Source organism: Necator americanus, chromosome X, assembly GCF_031761385.1.
Source record: "Necator americanus strain Aroian chromosome X, whole genome shotgun sequence".
In the NCBI taxonomy this organism is placed as follows: domain Eukaryota; kingdom Metazoa; phylum Nematoda; class Chromadorea; order Rhabditida; family Ancylostomatidae; genus Necator; species Necator americanus.
In genome coordinates this window covers 35,150,536-35,168,124 of record NC_087376.1, presented here as the reverse complement: position 1 = coordinate 35,168,124, position 17,589 = coordinate 35,150,536, and the positions used below count along the sequence as shown (strand labels likewise).

At 38.7% G+C, this 17,589-nt stretch overlaps 2 protein-coding genes across 5 annotated transcripts; one reads left to right on the top strand and one right to left on the bottom strand.

Moving 5' to 3' along the window:
- Positions 1 to 400: 400 nt before the first annotated feature.
- RB195_026406 (uncharacterized protein) lies at positions 401 to 15,910 on the bottom strand (the record flags this gene model as incomplete). Of its 3 annotated transcripts, XM_064214945.1 has the most annotated exons (12): positions 401 to 457; positions 514 to 635; positions 4,487 to 4,559; positions 6,051 to 6,193; positions 11,455 to 11,560; positions 12,401 to 12,482; positions 12,575 to 12,679; positions 12,754 to 12,869; positions 12,960 to 13,093; positions 13,725 to 13,813; positions 15,627 to 15,713; positions 15,771 to 15,910. In XM_064214945.1, the coding sequence occupies 12 exons, from the start codon at positions 15,908 to 15,910 to the stop codon at positions 401 to 403; spliced, it is 1,254 nt and encodes a 417-aa protein (XP_064070824.1). The 3 variants fall into 3 exon arrangements, with proteins under 3 accessions (XP_064070824.1, XP_064070828.1, XP_064070825.1); XM_064214943.1 differs by lacking the exons at positions 401 to 457; positions 514 to 635; positions 4,487 to 4,559; positions 6,051 to 6,193 and adding an exon at positions 11,281 to 11,285; XM_064214944.1 differs by lacking the exons at positions 11,455 to 11,560; positions 12,401 to 12,482; positions 12,575 to 12,679; ... (3 more) ...; positions 15,627 to 15,713; positions 15,771 to 15,910 and adding an exon at positions 6,356 to 6,413.
- On the top strand, positions 7,582 to 11,026 carry RB195_026407 (uncharacterized protein; the record flags this gene model as incomplete). 2 transcript variants are annotated; one of them, XM_064214946.1, is made up of 7 exons in its annotated part: positions 7,582 to 7,593; positions 7,744 to 7,884; positions 8,180 to 8,359; positions 8,421 to 8,645; positions 8,699 to 8,869; positions 10,356 to 10,483; positions 10,852 to 11,026. In XM_064214946.1, 7 exons carry the CDS (start codon positions 7,582 to 7,584, stop codon positions 11,024 to 11,026), a joined length of 1,032 nt encoding a protein of 343 aa, XP_064070826.1. The 2 variants fall into 2 exon arrangements, with proteins under 2 accessions (XP_064070826.1, XP_064070827.1); XM_064214947.1 differs by lacking the exon at positions 7,582 to 7,593 and having other exon boundaries at positions 7,747 to 7,884.
- Positions 15,911 to 17,589: the final 1,679 nt, after the last annotated feature.

The window sequence follows — 17,589 nt, the reverse complement described above, 5'->3', positions numbered from 1 at the left end:
ATCAGAAACATGAAATTATGCTGGGAGGGCTACATTAGAGCTCCTGCTAAATTTAGCAGAGCAAATTTCAAAAACAAGCTTTGCAACAAACAAAGATGGTAACAGGTTAAAATGATAAATTCTAAAGCCACGAAAAGAGGTTAACGAGTTGGGTAGCAGTCTCATAAAGATAACCGACAAAAGTCGCACATTCTGGTTTCTATATTGGAGCTGCACTGGTCTTTTGCAGAGTTCGATAATAATTACAATACACCGCCTTAGTGGTTGAAGAATTGTCCAAAAAGTTTCAATAACACGTTATGAACAACACATGGAAGCTCGAACTATTGGCCCACATACAGTACATGAGACGAATGTATAATTCAAAAACGATAAGAAAAAGAAGGATCCGTGCGGGATCTCACATGAACGGAGACGTCAGTATCAGGAACACCTGTTTGCAAATCCGTGAGTAAATCTGAACGAGACAGTGCAGAAAATGAGGCAGAACGAACAGAAACGGTATCCACCAACCTGATACTGAGCATAGAAAGAAGCGAACCAAAACATGTACTGGCCGATGATTTTGGCCCACGAAAATACCACACGTGTTCCACGTTCTCCGGATTGAAATTGGCCGGTTTCGTAGTATCGAGCTATAAGACACTGCTTCGAACGGAACATTACCATTTGAAAATCCCTTCTAAACCTGCTTACGATTCATAACGCCTTAGATCTTCACGATGAACCAATCAGAAAAGGAATAGTAGTACGCCCGGGCGGGGTCAAAAGGACTTGAAACCTGGTACAGTTGTCCATGCATCTGCACTGGAAAAGTCGCACTGGAGCCAACGATTGCGATCAAGATGGGACCACCGCTGGCTTCACTCGTGCTGAGATGAGTGGAGGTAGTGAGGTCGTCACTAACGTAATCGCGCAGCTTCGAACACAGCTGCCTAGAAAACTGCGCCAGGCTTCAAGTCATTTTGACCCGACTATACTTTGACAAACATGGGGTCATAAAATGGGTCAATCCCTAAAGGCAGCATACCACGAATCTGAGGTAGTGCGGATTTCAGGTGGAGTATTCGTATGCCCTATTATTATTATATATCAGAATGCTATTTTGTACGACGTCATCTATTGCAACGCTCCACTCCTTGCGTCGCCTCCGCCTTGCGATTCGTCAGAAATCAATTCGGACTGCTCCGATAGGCAGTAAGGGACGCTACGCGTGGCGCGCTGCAATAGAAAGCATTGTACAAGCATTGTGGACTGAGGTCAAGAAGTAATACTCCCCAACATCTTCCTTTTTATCGTCCGAGCGTTTGTTTTCTTGGTAGAACTTTTAAAAGCTCTACCTCAGATATTTCGATAGAATTCCGTAGGGTTCATAGCTCTTATGATACTGCTTGGTTGCTGTTGCAACAAACTCACCGCATCCTTCAAAACTATTTGTATCCCCATATACAAGAGGTTGGAAAATCGATATGAAAATATGTAGCATGGATTACTAGGAGGATGAACTGCATTGAATTCTCATAGTTAGGATCAGATATGAGCAGGATCAAGCGTGAGATGGGATTTCCCCATCGGGTAAAAGTGGGCACTAGTGAATGGAGGATGGTATGATAACCAGGACAAAATATTACTTAGTATCAAATAATTACAACCGTAACAAAACATCACACTAATAATATTAAATAATTACAAACTACAAAATATTATATAATATAAAATAAATATAAATAAATAATTATAATAAAGTACAAAAAAGATAGAACTACAAAATATTATATCAAGTTCCAGGCGTTGGACAGTAACATGGAAACATCAACATTGTGTTTTGAAGATGTACAATGGGTTGACAATGTGACCACGCAGGTTCAACACCCTACTGAGCCAAATTTTTGCAGAAGAGTATAGAAACTTGACGCTTCTAGAAGATGAAGGGTTCAATGATACATAGTTTTTAAAAGTTTAAATGTGAATTAAGCAGAATTTAATGACCAAAAAAGATTTTGATTTTGTGCACACTGGAATGGATATGGAAGATCGCGAATAACTTCGAAATAGGGGCACCTAATGAAATACTTTAAGTGGCTTTTCATTGAGAAAAGTATGCCTTACAAAAGAGTCATAGTGCTGTGCTTTGAGACCTTCTAGTTTTTCGGAATTTAGGTGGAAAAAAATCTAAAATTTTTCTACTTCTTGTGGATTTTTTCCACCTAAAGTTTGAGAAAACCAGAGCACGGAGAGTAGAAATTTTGCATATGAGATTTCCCTTATTACCTCTATCTGAATATACAGGTGATTTTATAAAACGCAGTTTCATTTCTCTTGCCTGCCGGAAATAATATCAAAATCGAAGCGATTTCCGGGGCCTCCAAATTTTTGATGAGAAAAAGATCGGAAAAATGTTATTTTTCCCATCTTATTCCTATCTAGATTCAGAAAAAAAATTATGAGGTTGCAAATAACAGCAGTATGACCGCTTTATACGACGAGCCATTTTCCCCAAAAAACTGCCTGAAATATTTGCTTTGGTCCTCTCATATCGAATCTTATATCTTATATCGCAATTTGCACAGAATCTGAACTTTAAAGCAGTTTTAAAAAGCTGGAAACTAGTATATATATATATATATATATATATATATATATATATATATATATATATATATATATATATATATATAGCTGAATTAATCATCTTCTAGAAGTAGTTTCAAAATTATAACTCCAAAAATTTGACTGAATAGAGTGTCGAACCTGCGTCGTTCCTCCATTTGTTTCCATTCTATCCTTGTATCATAAGTTTCTCTCATTGGAGACTTCAGTTTGATGATCAGTGGACTTGCGAGGCCTACAGGATCATAGATCGAGTTTACCTGGCTTACAATATCAGGTTTGGTTAGTTTTTCTTTTTGTGGAATTGTTACTTTCATCACAAATTCGTCGGATTTGGTGTCATATTTGACGCCAAGAAGTTTTATGTTGTCAATGTCACATTGTCGAAATAAAATGATTTTTCTTTCGCTTTTTTCTTCGTTCCTCTGTAATTCGAGCTATGCATCTGACTCTTCTCTTTTCTTTGTCGTATTATGTGCTTTAATCAGTATTTAAAAAATATTTAACGAATTTTTAAATAAAAGTGAAAATATTTCAATACAAATATTTTAAGATCTCAGCAAACTTGCTTCTTCTACGACTCGTTGTTTCTTCACTTCAGTTAGCTGCCGAATTTCACATTTCCCATTCGTTCTTCAGCTAATCTTCGACTTTGCTTTTTCAAAAAACTGAATTGGCAGAAACCTTGAAAGGGGAGTGGTCGTGTTCGAGAGGGTCGTATCTCATCACCACGCTTGACCGTGTTAAGGAAGCATAGATTTAAGATGGAATACTCACATCTGAGGACGCATGCAAACAAGACATTTCATTAGTTCTAACTCTTCACGATGATCCGAGACACAAAAAAAAACGCCTCGAAATGGATCAATGAACTAAAAAGTCGTAAAATAAAGGGCATACAGCCTACTAGAAATATAGAAGTGAACTTAGCTATCGGTTCTTTTTGTTTCGAAGCCTTCTTCTTGCCTTCTTCTATTTCCGATTTGTGAGCGAAGGAAAATTTACATGTACCCGTACTGAACATTTCTCCAAACTCTAGTATATCGCTATCGGATGTTACTCTACTGCATTTATGAATTTATAAAGCAGTAGAATTTATGATTTTGGCTTCAGGTAAATTCCAGTTGGTCGCTACAGAATAGGAAGTCGAATTTGAAATAATATCCCTTTTCGAAATGATTATTATATGAGAACTGACAAGAGACCCCGACGGAACAAATCCCATATCTACATCAACAAAATATACAAGAAGTACAAGTACAAAAGCACTACATTTCTCCTTGACATGTCCATTTAAATTTTTTTGATAATGTCTCGGGGTTGTTAAGATATCACTCACGTGGTTATCAAGTAATCACACCACCATGTCTAGGACAGTGTTATTCTAAACGCCTTCATTTCGGTCAACATCTTGGGAAATCAATTTACGATGTGGAGCCAGAGGTTGCCGCGGGTCTTGAACGCTCAAAAGTGGTACAAAGGTCGCGTCTGCGAAGCGACCGCCCCAATATATCGACAGATAAACTGTTAGCCGCAACACAACCGCACGATTAGTGCATGATTTTGTGCGTCTTCGTTAATTAATTCTTATGAATCTCGTATGTGTGCTATGTACATGCCTCAAAATGCGAATGCTGTAACAACATTTAAAAAAGCTTATCGTGTGACTGCATGTCTTTAAGGTCCTTCACAAGCTGGCACAGTATAGTGAGACGGGGAACCCACAAGACAGTCCTTCATTTTTCATTCTCACACTTGTACTTTTATATTCTTCATACTTCATACTCGACTTAATTTATTATACATTCTTCTTGTTCTAATGGCAGATCACTCAAACCAGATAGGCTATTTACTCTTTCTTTTAGAAAGCGCTCACCTAACATCTCGTCCTTCTCCTTATACACGTTATACATCCAGTCGCGTAATTTGTCATCATCGTCAAATGGAACCTGAAAGACAGGTAAGAATTTATTTGCCTAAGAGAACAATTGCTACGCCAGCTATCCCATTGGCTACCTTTTCTGATTCACGATAGCCACACAAATCAGATAACATTCCAGTACGGTAATTTCTTAAAGAACAAAAAAGTTCTTTGGTAAAACATTTCCTAAGAGTCTTTCGAGTTACGAAATCGTCTTAATAATGAACAAATGCAAATAAATATAAAAAATCATAGAAGTCTCTCATTACAGAGCTTTTTGCTACCGTCAAAAGTTTTCATGTAAGTCTCAACAACACAAAATCCCGTTATGGAAAGTTTTTTTTTTCACAGATTGCAAAAGACATCAGGAATCGATGCAATGTTGGTTGGGAACTATTCACATTCCGTGTATCTTTGTTTAGGACAATAAGTTTTGTAAACTATTACAGAAATCTGTAACCCATCAATTAAAGATTGAAAAGGCTGAAAAATAGATTGAATGACCAAATTTTTGGAGTACTTTCCGTACCTCCACAGAAAAGATCGAAAGAGATTTTTTTAGAAACATGAAGGGCTATGTTTTCAAAGGCGACCAATGATTAAGTCCAAACGTCCAGAAATTTCCTTCAGATTTATGAGGAAGTTACTATCGCTAACACTAATGTGGGAGAGCCCACAAAATTGAAGAGCTCCTGATTGACTCTTTCCTCATTTATGAAGAACGATATGCTGTTCTAGGCAAATTGATGCTTAAATGATGATGAAGTCGAACTTTCACAAAACCGAACAATCAGTAGCTTTAAGCATTATTTATGACCGAACTCTCTCAAAGTAACATTGTCTGTCTACAAAGGGCGGATTTTTCTGAACTCGCATATCACTTATGTGACTTTTGTGTGATTTTATACGCGTATTAGCAGTTGTTTGAGTATTTTTCTGCAGATTTTTCATTTTATTTTGTTTTTTCATCTGTGATGCGGCGCAATGCATGAGCGTGTCAAACATTGGTGGATAATCATTAGCATTCATGGAAATTTATGAAGCATGGAGGAATTAATGCGAGTGTTTCTAAATAATCACTATGCTAACCATATCATCCCAAACAAAAAAAAAAGCAAAGTCATCAGCTTCGAGTACAGATCTTTTACAAATAGTGTGTCCACAGCAGGTGTTCGGACAATAACTTTTCATATTTGCCGTTACTCTCAGTGTGAACAGCTCGCATCGCGAAACAAAAAAACACCACAGCAAGTGTTCTGTCTATTTCTCTGCACATCTTCTATTTCCTGAATTAACAAAACAACAGATTCTTATCTCATGTGAGAAGGAGCGAATGAGCAAATAGTAGTTGACGTACGTCATTACATCAGAACTGGTTACAGCTAACTAGTGAGCAAAATAATTCCACACATAGGGATTTGAGGAGATTAAGAGTCACTTATCATTATCAGTGATAATAATAGACAGTTCAAGAGGCTCTATAAAAAATCAATACTGGGAAATAAGTACAAAAACCAACCTCGTCAGCGTTGTAAATCTTATAGTTCACTGCGATGTCGCACTTTTCGCGAGTACCAAATCCAAGAGAAACAAGACTGAGCGGTATGCCGTTAGGATACGCAATTGTTACATCCAATACATACTTGATAGGTGGACGAGTTTCTGAAATTAAGATACGTTACTGGTAATATTACACCAAAAAAATGTAGGCAACCAAACGGGGGTCTCTTCTTAGTTTACAAACCTGTTTGTACGTTTTGACACTGTACAAACCAATGTAATTTTCAATTTAGTGATTCTGAACAAATATTACACTGTAAAAACCTATAGTACTAGATTTGCGCGTCAATGTGGTTGTGGGTGTTGGGAGAATAGCTGTCATGAACTTTGCTCTACGACCGATATGATGCAGCTTGCGTGTGCTCAAGTTTGAGTTTCACCAACCTCTTCGCCATCCATTCTCCACATTTCAAGTGATTTCAATTATCGTAGCTTAATTTATTTAATGTGAACATCTAATATGGAACAAGTAACCTATCTTGCGTGGAAAAAAAGAATTGTTGCCAAGAATTGTTAGTGCACTTCCTCTTGAGATTGTTTTCATATGACCACATCCATAGCTGTGGGGCAAATACAGATTCCTCTCGGGGGATTAATCCATGTCTCTTTTGCTCGGAAAGAAAAACATGTGGGAAACCCTGATTCGATATTATGGCTGCAAAGCAGATTTACTCTTTCAAATCCGCAAAGACAATAAGCAGCAGTAAGTGAGAATTTTTGTTACGAGATCTCAACTTCAAAACAGCGTAGAAGGAATTAAACTTCTCAAGGGAGTCTAGATTCTATCCCTCAATCTAGTGGTTTCGACAGACAAACAGCTTACTCGCATTACAAAACAAGTCACTAAAAACCAGCTTCTGTTCACTTCGAGGAAGAACATGCTCTTCCTTTCTTCTTCACTACACACAGCTACTACTACTACACATGTTGCGGACATTCGTGAACGCTTCCCTGATCATACTTTCGAACATTTAACTAATATAGGATCACGATCTACCAAGTTTTTCCCATCACTCTTGTGTTTTGCTATGACCAAAAAACAGCCACGCCCTTTTATGGCGGTGGAATGGCCACGTAGTAACCAGAACACTTTTTTCCTATCCCTTCCTTACAGCTTTTAGTGAGCGGCCTTTTGACAAGAATTCTGCAAAAACCTCGACCTAATAAAGTCACACTTCCACTTTTGAAGAGCATCGAAATGATTTTTAGCGCTTCCACTAATAATATGAGGTGACAGCTCGCGTTATTGATCCAGTCCAGTGGTGTCGGCGCAGTTAGTCTTTTTACCTCCGCGAAATGGCAGGATTCGCACATTGATGTACAGCGTTCGAAATGATAAAAACGGATTGTGGATAGCATAACCGGACCTGGTCTTTATGTAATTGTCGTCTTTAAGTAAATCTTAGCACTCTGTGCAATCCGTATATGCGATTCTGATTGCTACTTGCTCGCGGCGCCCTGTTCTTACTGAATATAGGTGTTCCGAGTGTATGGAACAGGAAGTATGCGATCTGCACAGTTATATGGTGCAAGATTCCTGTGTGTTAGCAAAAGTCGTTGCCTAATTTTGAGCGACAACCTTGTACAACCAGAAAAACATGGACATATAGATGTTGTAGAGATGTTTCTTCCAGATCTCATTTGATTTTCAGGACATGACACATCTGCTGGGGATTGAGTTCGCCCCTCTCAATATTCCATGGGAACGGAGACTTCAAACTCTCGGCGCTATACATTTCTTTATGGTTTCGCTATTACTGCCTCTGTTAACACTTTTGTTTCCTATTTATATGGTGAGTTTTTCTCTTTTTTTCTATATAACACATAATGTACACATGGTAGTAAAGCGGTAGATCACTGTATCATGCACTGAGCCCTATTTGATGCTCAGCCAGCGAGAATTTCGTTTTGTTTTTCCTCTACTATGGAAGCACAAGTTGTGAATGTGCATTCTTGGTGTACAATGTTATGACAAAACAAAGCGGTCATTCGGAAAAGAAGAGAAACCTTGTTGATTCCGACCCTTAATAATAATTTATGTGATCAAGAGCAATCTCATATAAAACGAATACATGAGATCTGCTTCAGCTATTCTCGTGCCTGTGGCCTTTGGTTGCAGCATATTTTGTTTGGTTGTATTACGACTGGGATTCACCGAAGCGGGGGGCATACCGTTCTAAATGGTTCATGCGTCAACGCATCCATAACTGGTACGCCAACTATTTCCCTGTGAAGCTGCACAAAACTGAAGAATTAAGCCCAGAGGAGGTGAGAGACTTTCATAACTGTGCCGAAATGAACTGAATGTAAAAAAAAAAACTACTTTTAGAATTATATCATAGGAAGTCACCCCCATGGAATTATATCAATGGCGGCTTTTGTTAATTTTGCAACGAACGGGACAGGAATATTGGAAAAATTCCCTGACATCGAATTCCATTTGTGCACGTTGGTTGGACAGTTCTACACGCCATTTAGACGGGAATGGGGACTTCTACACGGAATGATCGACTGTAGTCGACAAAGTCTCACCTATGTGCTCAATGGCACGAAGGTGATCGATAGATTGATTTCCCTAAGAATAATAGGTGAATTCGGCTATTTCAGGGAAAAGCCTGTGTCTTAGTTGTCGGCGGGGCAGAGGAAGCTCTTGACGCACATCCTGGTCACCACATTTTGACGATTTATAAGCGGAAAGGGTTCATTCGTCTGGCCCTGGAAACTGGTGCAAATCTTGTTCCATGTTATTCATTCGGAGAAAACGAAATATACCATCAGGTATAATTATGTTGACCTTCCACCTGGATTTTTAGCATCAAGTATCAAAACTTTGATCGATTTGGTCACCATGAAAACTATAGAAAAACTTTAGAAAGTATAGTATGCGGAAAGTTTGATGTGCATACTACTTTGAAGAGAAAGTCGATAAATACGAGAAAACGTTCTTTACAGCAAAGAGTGCAGCAGAAAAGAGGGGAAATTAGCAGGGGAAATGATGCGGAGAGCATTAATATAAAACGCAAACAAGTTCAGTTAACTCGGAATTTTTATCTGGAATAAATCGTTCTTAAGGGCAGCATACCACGAATCTGACGAGGTAAAGGAGTCTGCTTGAGAAGCTAGAGATGGTGTTGTAGATTGCAAGATCCGGTGTGGTTCAGCTCCCATTCGTCATTTAAAAAAAAACGACGTGGAAGATGCTGAGATGAGAGGTGAGCGGAACCACTTCAGATCTGCAATCTAACAACCCCATCTCTAGCTTTTACCGCAGATTCCCTCACTACGTCAGATCCGTGGCATGCTGCCTGTAAGAATGAGATTACTCCACTTCCAAATTTGTGAAACACTGTGTGTCATTTAAAAACTTCAAACTTGGTTTTCTTCATCATTCTTCTTTTTACCTAACTCATGCTCATTACCCGTTACATTATTTGTACAAAGTGTATATACGGATAGGAACAATTTTCTTCTCTGAGAGATGTCAAGATAAAACCATTAGCATAATAGCGGAGATTGAGCAGGTGATGGGAGTGATGTTTTAAAGGGGCTCTTCAAATATTCTACATCTCAGAAGCAAGCTATGCAAAAATCGCATCAAAACTTTTCATATCCGTAGGAGTTTAAAAATTACAGTTTAAAAGTACAAGAGTTTAATACTATCGAAAAATCCCACTGAGTTCCGCCCCACCTAAAGGCCTCATCCTCATCTGTTACGGTATGGGTTTCAGCCGAGTAGTTCCTATACGAGGTCGTAGATTGTGGGTAAGAGGGTAATTCTGTTCATCTCTCCCTGCATCACTGTAAACAGACGGCTCTGGAGCGCTGATTTTTGCGACGGTTTCTGCGGCAATGCACCACCTTTGCGCCCCGCCCCCGCTTGCGATTCGTCGAATGAAATGAATTGCCCACCGAGGCGTCCGAATGGGTTTTCGAAGATTCGCAGGCGCGGTGGCAAGGGTGGCCGGCTGCAATAGAGGATGTCGTAAGAAACAGTGTTCCGGAGTGGTCCGTTTACACTGATACAGAGGGAGGTGACGAAATCACCCTCTTCTGCACAATCTAAGGCGCCGTATAGGAATTATCCGGCTGAAACCCGTACCGTCCCATACGTGGAGTGATGCATTTGAAGCAAAGCTTTTAAATTTCTCTGTATATTAAGAAGCACTTGTAAAGATCGATGTAGTTGTAGTTGAGTACAACAATAAGAATTAAAGGCGAAGGATTAGACCAGGAATTCTAGGAAATAACCCCTTTCAAACTTCAGGCTGATAATCCGAAGGGCTCAACAATAAGAATGATTCAAACAACGCTCAAGAACATTCTTGGCTTCTCTCCACCAATCTTTCATGGGAGAGGTGTTTTTAACTACAATTTCGGACTACTTCCTTACAGGTAAGCTTTAAACATTGGAATTTTCAAAACATATTCATATACACTCAGACATTCGCAACTCAGATCGCATAAAATAAATAAAATTCGAATGAGGCGAATTCCTCCTTTTTCAAAGTCGAAATAGTTGACAATTACATTAGTACAAGAGGATAGAGAAAGTCCGAAAAAAACAATGTATACCTAACTGACCTGTTTTCCTACGTTTCAACCTAACTGCGAATGTTGTGGCCTGAGCTGGTCGCCCATAATATGCTTGAAGAAGCAGGTCTCCCGCTTAGGATATTACTCCGAATTCATGCTAGTATTAGTGCACAAATATCTGACTGGATGCACATTGCTTTGTTTAAATTGGAAAAATTTTCTTTAAGGAAGCCAATCAACACTGTATTGGGAAAACCTATCAAAGTGAAGAAAACAGAGCATCCAACTCAGGAGCAGATTGACGAATTGCACAAGGCCTACATCGCGGAACTGCAGAAGTTGTTTGAGATTAATAAAACGAAATATGGTGTTCCACCTCAGACACAGCTGGTACTGCAATGAAAGAGCTAAACCTGGAGCTTTCTGTTTGCTTTTTGCGACCTCCGAATACGAGTATCTTCACTGTAACTTTCACATTTTTATATACCATTCAGATTAGATCTCGTATCATTTCTATTTTCTTTTTAAATGTTGTTTCGCCATTTATGATAGATAAATCGCTCTATAGTTTTTCAGTTGTTCGACAGACGCAAATAAGAATACTATTACTACAGACAAAAAGTAAACATAAGATAAGCGATGAACGCTGCTCCATTTTAGACTGCAAATAGTAAAAGTTAAGATAAGATAGTAAACGAGTGTCGGACACCACTTTATAGTAATTCCACTTAAAACAAGAGACCTATTCTTTAAGAAAAAGCTGACAAAAACACAGCATTTGCCGTTGTTATAGAGAGAAAAAGAATGAAAACGACAGAGATAAAACCTACCTTTAACATACTTCTTCTCCCTGATAGCTCCAACGGTATCAGTGATTAATTTTAACTTGCTGGAGCTACGCTCTCTCGGTTCATCTTCATCTTCTCGTGGTCCCACCTGGAACAAGATGTTTACTTAAGAGTTTTCAGTCTACATTTATAATAGTAGTATAACAGTTTAGTTTTAATAAAGATGAAAAATCCCGTTAGGGAATGAAACGTTAAAGCTAGTTTCAACTTCTGCAACGATTTCAATATTTACAGAGAAATGCCTAGATATCGCTGTGACTTAATGTGGATATAAACTGTCTCTTTCGATATGTTCGGAAGTATTTGTAGTATATCTGAAGCATGTAATGCATCAGGCACCTGCGATGTATGTCCAAGTGTATGCTGTCTACAAATCCCAGCTGATCAAGCGTTTTAGATTAAGTTTTGCAAACAGACATTTGAAAATGAGCACTTCTAGGAGATACGATAGTATTGCCTTGTCTATTGCAAAGATCTTATGCATTTTTGTCTTTTTTCAAATGCACAGCGAAACATAACCAGAGAAAGGTTCTCGCACAGCTTTTGTAAATATGATAATCGCATCTCGAGGAGACATGGATTTTAACGACTTACTCACTTGTTACGATCTAGGAAACTGCATACAGCGGTCTTACCGTGCAAGTCTGGTACGAAAATTGCGGTGGAGAAATTTGCATTATCTATACCTTAAAACTTGAAGGATTTTATTAAAAAAATTGCAGCGACATTTCTTCAAAAATTCTGAATTTCCATGAGGGATTAGTACAACCCTGTTATGGGAACGGAAGAGCAAAAAGGGGAATTTATACTGTCTAGAACTTTATCATGAATTGGGCTTCGATTATAAAGATGTAATATGCTAACGTGCATACATCAAGAACAGTAACACAGAAGCAAAAATAATTTTTGAAATAATAAAGAACTTCACTTCTTCTAATATGGCTTTCACCGCTCCCATTCGAGGTAAAGTTGTATACTTCAGGTGAGGGAAACCATTGAGCTTTCCATATCTATGTGGAGATAAGGTAACATTGGAAATTTGAAAGATAAAACAGTTGTTCAGAATGAAAAAAAAAACAGAAGAAGAAAAAGTTAAGGGAACCTTTGACTACTCTCTACACGTTTGTGGTAGAATCCGCCTTCGGGAAAGAGAATAACCCAGCGGCGATCGCGATCCCAGAATACCTCACGTAAATGTTGCTTCAATCTAAAAAAAAAAAAACGAAAAAAGACTAACAATCATAAAACACGCAAAATGTCATTATTTGGACCAATCCTTACCTCAGGATCTCTTTTTCCCGAGTAGCTTTCCCTTGTTTAATAAAATAATCTCCGTGATTGTTTCCAACTATACCAAAAGGACTCCAACGGAACATCACATCCATTAGCCAGAGAGTCTCCAAGGAATGTTGTATTACTTAGGTTGGTGATGTCGTGTGTTGTATTTACATAAATTTAAAGTTTATATGTGAAAACTGGAAGCGTACCTTTCTGCTGGCAACGCCCTTACTTTGCAAACACGCCATCAACGTCGGAACATCTGCGGTGCTTTGATGATTGCACATCACCAAGACCCTTTCGTCTCGATAATACGTAGTAACATCGTCTCCGTACTCGAAAACTGAAAGCTAAAAAATTCACAACCGATATAAAAAGTCACATAGGCGGAAATAATAATAATATCTTATGTTATGTTGAAAAGCGAAATAAAAATTATGAATGCATGTACTAGATTCTTAGATCATTGACCTACAATCTCAAAGAAAAACAACAACTGAAAATAAGTTTCTATATGAGTTTAGCGCCAACGGCTCAACAGTTATAGAAGCTAAAATCGAGCAATAACGATTGAAAATGCAAACGCACACAAATTAATTTTCAGAAGCTTCACAATACCTGTTCTCTTGATACTAAAAATGGAAGTACCTATGCCCTAAGAACACCAACAAAAGTAGGAAGTGAAGAAAAATAGAAGAAAACTGAGCACTGAGTACGACTCTAAAGATTCAATTTTTTAATAACACAGAAACATATCTTCGAAAATCGCTGTTGATAAGCATCCTTTACATTCGAAAAGCATTCGAATGCACATGTCAGAATTAATTTCGATAAAGACGCACGAATTTACGAGCTGCCCGTCCACTTGGTGTCACTCACATATGTATAACGCAAGAAAAAACCGTGAGAATTACGTAACCGGTGCAAGTTAAATTATTGATGATGATAGAAACTGTACAATTTGAAAGGCAAACCATCATATCCAGCCGTATATCCCCATGTACCAATAAATCCTTGTAGCCATCGATACAATTTGCCTTCGACGAACCAGTACAGACGAGGCCTGAATAATCAAAACATCCCAGTCGGAGGAGAACATGCAAATACGAATTTTATGTATTCCCCCACCTCGGTCACTTTGTAGACCCCTTCACTCACGAATCTGCTGAATAGATTTTCGGAAATTAGGTCTTAAGAAGACTTAATGACCTGGTGAATGAATCAAAATATTTCAGTTCTCTATTTTGCTGTTTGATTGCTGGTCATTGAATGAGATAATTTTACGTACTGATGATAACTGTAGCTCATATATTGTCATTAGTATATTTAAACACAATATATTAGGTTGCATCAATGGTATTAAGAGCGTTCAAGTGTTTTGTTTTATATTTTTAATGGAGAGAGCAATTGCTTCGAACTCAAACCAGTGCAGTAACACGTAGTGCCTTTTTAAAGAGATTCAAAAACAACCAACTTCCTAGGTAATAGTTTTTAAGCTCTCTTTCGGCCAACCTTCAAGAATAGTCTATAAGAAAGTAACGTTTCAAAATCGCTCCTTTTTTTAGTCAATAATTGTTCCAACGGCTTTCTTGGGATCTATATTTTATAATTCACAACGATGATAACTCATAGAGGCCATGGGCTTCACACCTTTTTATTTTAGACTAAGTTATATATAAGTAGTCAGTTATATATATATATATATATATATATATATATATATATATATATATATATATATATATATATATATATAGTCACAAATTCCTCAAAATGACTGGAAGTTCAGAAAAAGTTTGAGATAAAAGTACCAGCCACAGTGGAAATTCATACTGCTTGTCGTAGGCTAAAAGGGGCATTGCAACGAGAAGCAAAAATAACGCAAGGACAACAAACATAAGCTGAAATTCGTCAAGCAGCATTCTATATTTCTATATCTCTAGCACTGCCTACTTACTCCAACTTGCTAGGGCTATTTCACAGTTAAAATGAGTACGACTTCTGGCACAGATCAAAAAAGATACGGAACAAATTACTGGAAAAAATCGCAACGACTAGCACAATGCATTATCTAAGTTATCCTCAAGAAATTTGGCGATGGAATCCGAAGGAAGTACGAAATTTTATGAGCGACAAAACGATATTTCTTTCTTGAGGTGACGAAAAACAGAAAATGACAAATATCAAACAGTGACCTCGAAAAAGAAACACGAACAAGCAAAAAAAAAACGTAGGGAACGTATTGTGCTGCCTTTAACTCAACTGCTTTGAGAAAAAGGCATGTAGATTAATTATTTACGATCAACTTACTTGATGTCTGATAATTCTGCACGCTGTCTAACAGAGAAGTGTGAGAAGGAGAAGGTAAAGTAGAGTCAAAACGACATGAAACACGGTGCATTTGCGTGATCGGCTACGCTGGAAGCGGTGCGTAGCAATTAGTATCGAGGAATGTCCTTTCCTAGCATCATTCTTCACCGCAGTTCGCGGTGGTAACAACTAGATTCCATGCTCAAGTGAAGATGGTCCTTTCGCCAACCGCCCGAAAGTGAAAGTGATAAATTCGCCAATCTTTTAAAAGTGAAGGAGGTCCCTTCCTCAACCGTTCAAAAGCGAAGGGGGTCAGAACAGGCTCCAACTATCGCATATATGCCGCTTTCTCCATCGCCGCGCTTCGAGCGCATCCGCTTATGCAACTGCACCGTGTTTCATGTCGTTTTGACCATGCTATAAATGCAGCATAAGGCAGCTATTCGGAATGATTAGCATTCGAACAAATCCCTGTTATTTAAAGGCCCAATCAATCTCAATTCATATACTGGTAGCCTAGGTAACAATGAATGGAAAGAAAAATCGCTGTTAGAAATACCACTCACCAAATTTTTCGCAGTCCCATGACAGGGAACATGAAACCAAAGTAAGTCAAAAAGAACACTGTCACAAGCGATAAACACATTACTGCTCTGGAAACACTCAAATTAGGCATGGAGACATAAACGCATAAATAACCAACGACTCACCTAATAGGTGTCTTTATAAACCATAAAATTTTCTCAGAGGTGGAAGCTTGCGAAAATACTGATCGAGAACCTGGCGGTCGGTCACGACCAGGAGCCGACCTCAGCTTCAATAGTTCTGCAGTTTCTTCATCTTCCAACATCTATGAGAAAAACAAGTATCAAATGAAAATCAACCATTGCAGTTCACCGGCAGAAGGTTGCATAACGAACTAGGAGATTCAAAGGGCAATCTGCAATCTGCTGAACAGAAATTATGATGATCAACATATACAGTCAACCAGAGCCATAGGTGCGACAGAGAGAAGCCGGGCCCTCCTCAGGTGAAGGGGGTTTAGCTTATGGGGTGCAGCTCAAGTGAAGGGGGTCCTTTCGCCAACCGCTCTAAAGTGAAGGGGTGATTTCTCCAACCGTTTAAAAGTGAAGGAGGTCCCTTCTGCAACCGTTCAAAAGTGAAGGGTGTTAGAGCACGAGCTCCGACTATCGCACCTATGACCACAGCATAGGCATTTTAGTGCTTTCGGAAACAAATATAGTGAGATGTTTAAGACAGGGTCTAGAACTAAAACTTTCGTTTCAAAAAAGACGTGGAAATCCTACGACTAAATATGGAAAAAACAAGAGTGGAATTGAAGAAGTAATGTGAAGAAGATTTTGTACAAAACAGCAGAGTAAAGGGATCCTTTCCCTTTTGTCGAGAAATATAACGCAGTTCATCACAATTCTGGAAGCTGGAGACAACTCTACATAAATTAATTTGTGGAGCAACGGTAAAACAATATGCAATAGATTGTTTCTGCTGTGTATTCTAGACTGGGACAAAGAACTCACTTGATTTTTTCTACTGTAATTGACTAGAAGATTTTCAGTCCCTCTGAGTGGGGAGTGTTTTGTCGGCATTTTGCTCCTTCTTTTGTGTGAAGGCCTCTTCTTCAGCGGTCTCTGCGTAAGACGTCTTTTCAGCTTGCTTATTAGATATTAAACCATAGGCGATTTTGGTTTTATTTGAATGTTCGCTCCAAACGAGCGAACTTTCAAGTGAGTCTGATGGGAGCGTCGATGATACTCGGGATAGTGTTGATCTGCTCTTCGGTTCACGTCCAGATGATGATTATGAAGTTGTGTCAGTGAAATGTGGACAGTCGCAGTGATTCTGATTTTTTCTGCTCAACACCGACACTCTCCACATTTTGTTGAAAAGGCTTCCTAAGTTTGGCACAAACTCGATCTGCTCCATGGTCTTCGTGATTGTGGTCCGAAAAGTACAGGTTATTCCTCCGAGTTGGAGCGTGTATCCCATTTTACGGACACCCCTTCGAGATCATCATCTGGACCTGAATCGATGAGCAGCCCAACACTATCCCCCATCAGACTCATTTGTGGCTCTCTTTCCATTTGATTCAGATATTTTTCGTCCAACAGCTGAGAAAGGAGAGCGCTAAAAAGGATGGAAGAAGAAAAAAGAAACTGCAACAACTTTGAGGAATCCAAATATTGTCGCCTTTTGTCCTCCACCAAAAATAATCCCGAGTATATTTCCCAGAAAACCATTCGGTTTGCCAAGAATTCAGGTCTCGTTTGGAGCGGAAATTCAAGTAAAACCAAAATCACCTATACTTCAAGATCTAATGAACAAACTTAAAAAGATGTCTTGCGCAGAGACCGCCGAAGAGAAGCCCTCCATACAAAAGAAGGAGCAGAATGAACTCTCACCACTGCTCCTCAACACATTCCAACAACACCCACAAAAGATACAGTCCCGATATCTCATTTACCTAACCCACAGCAAAGGTCCAAATTTGGAACAATTCCCGCTGTTTTC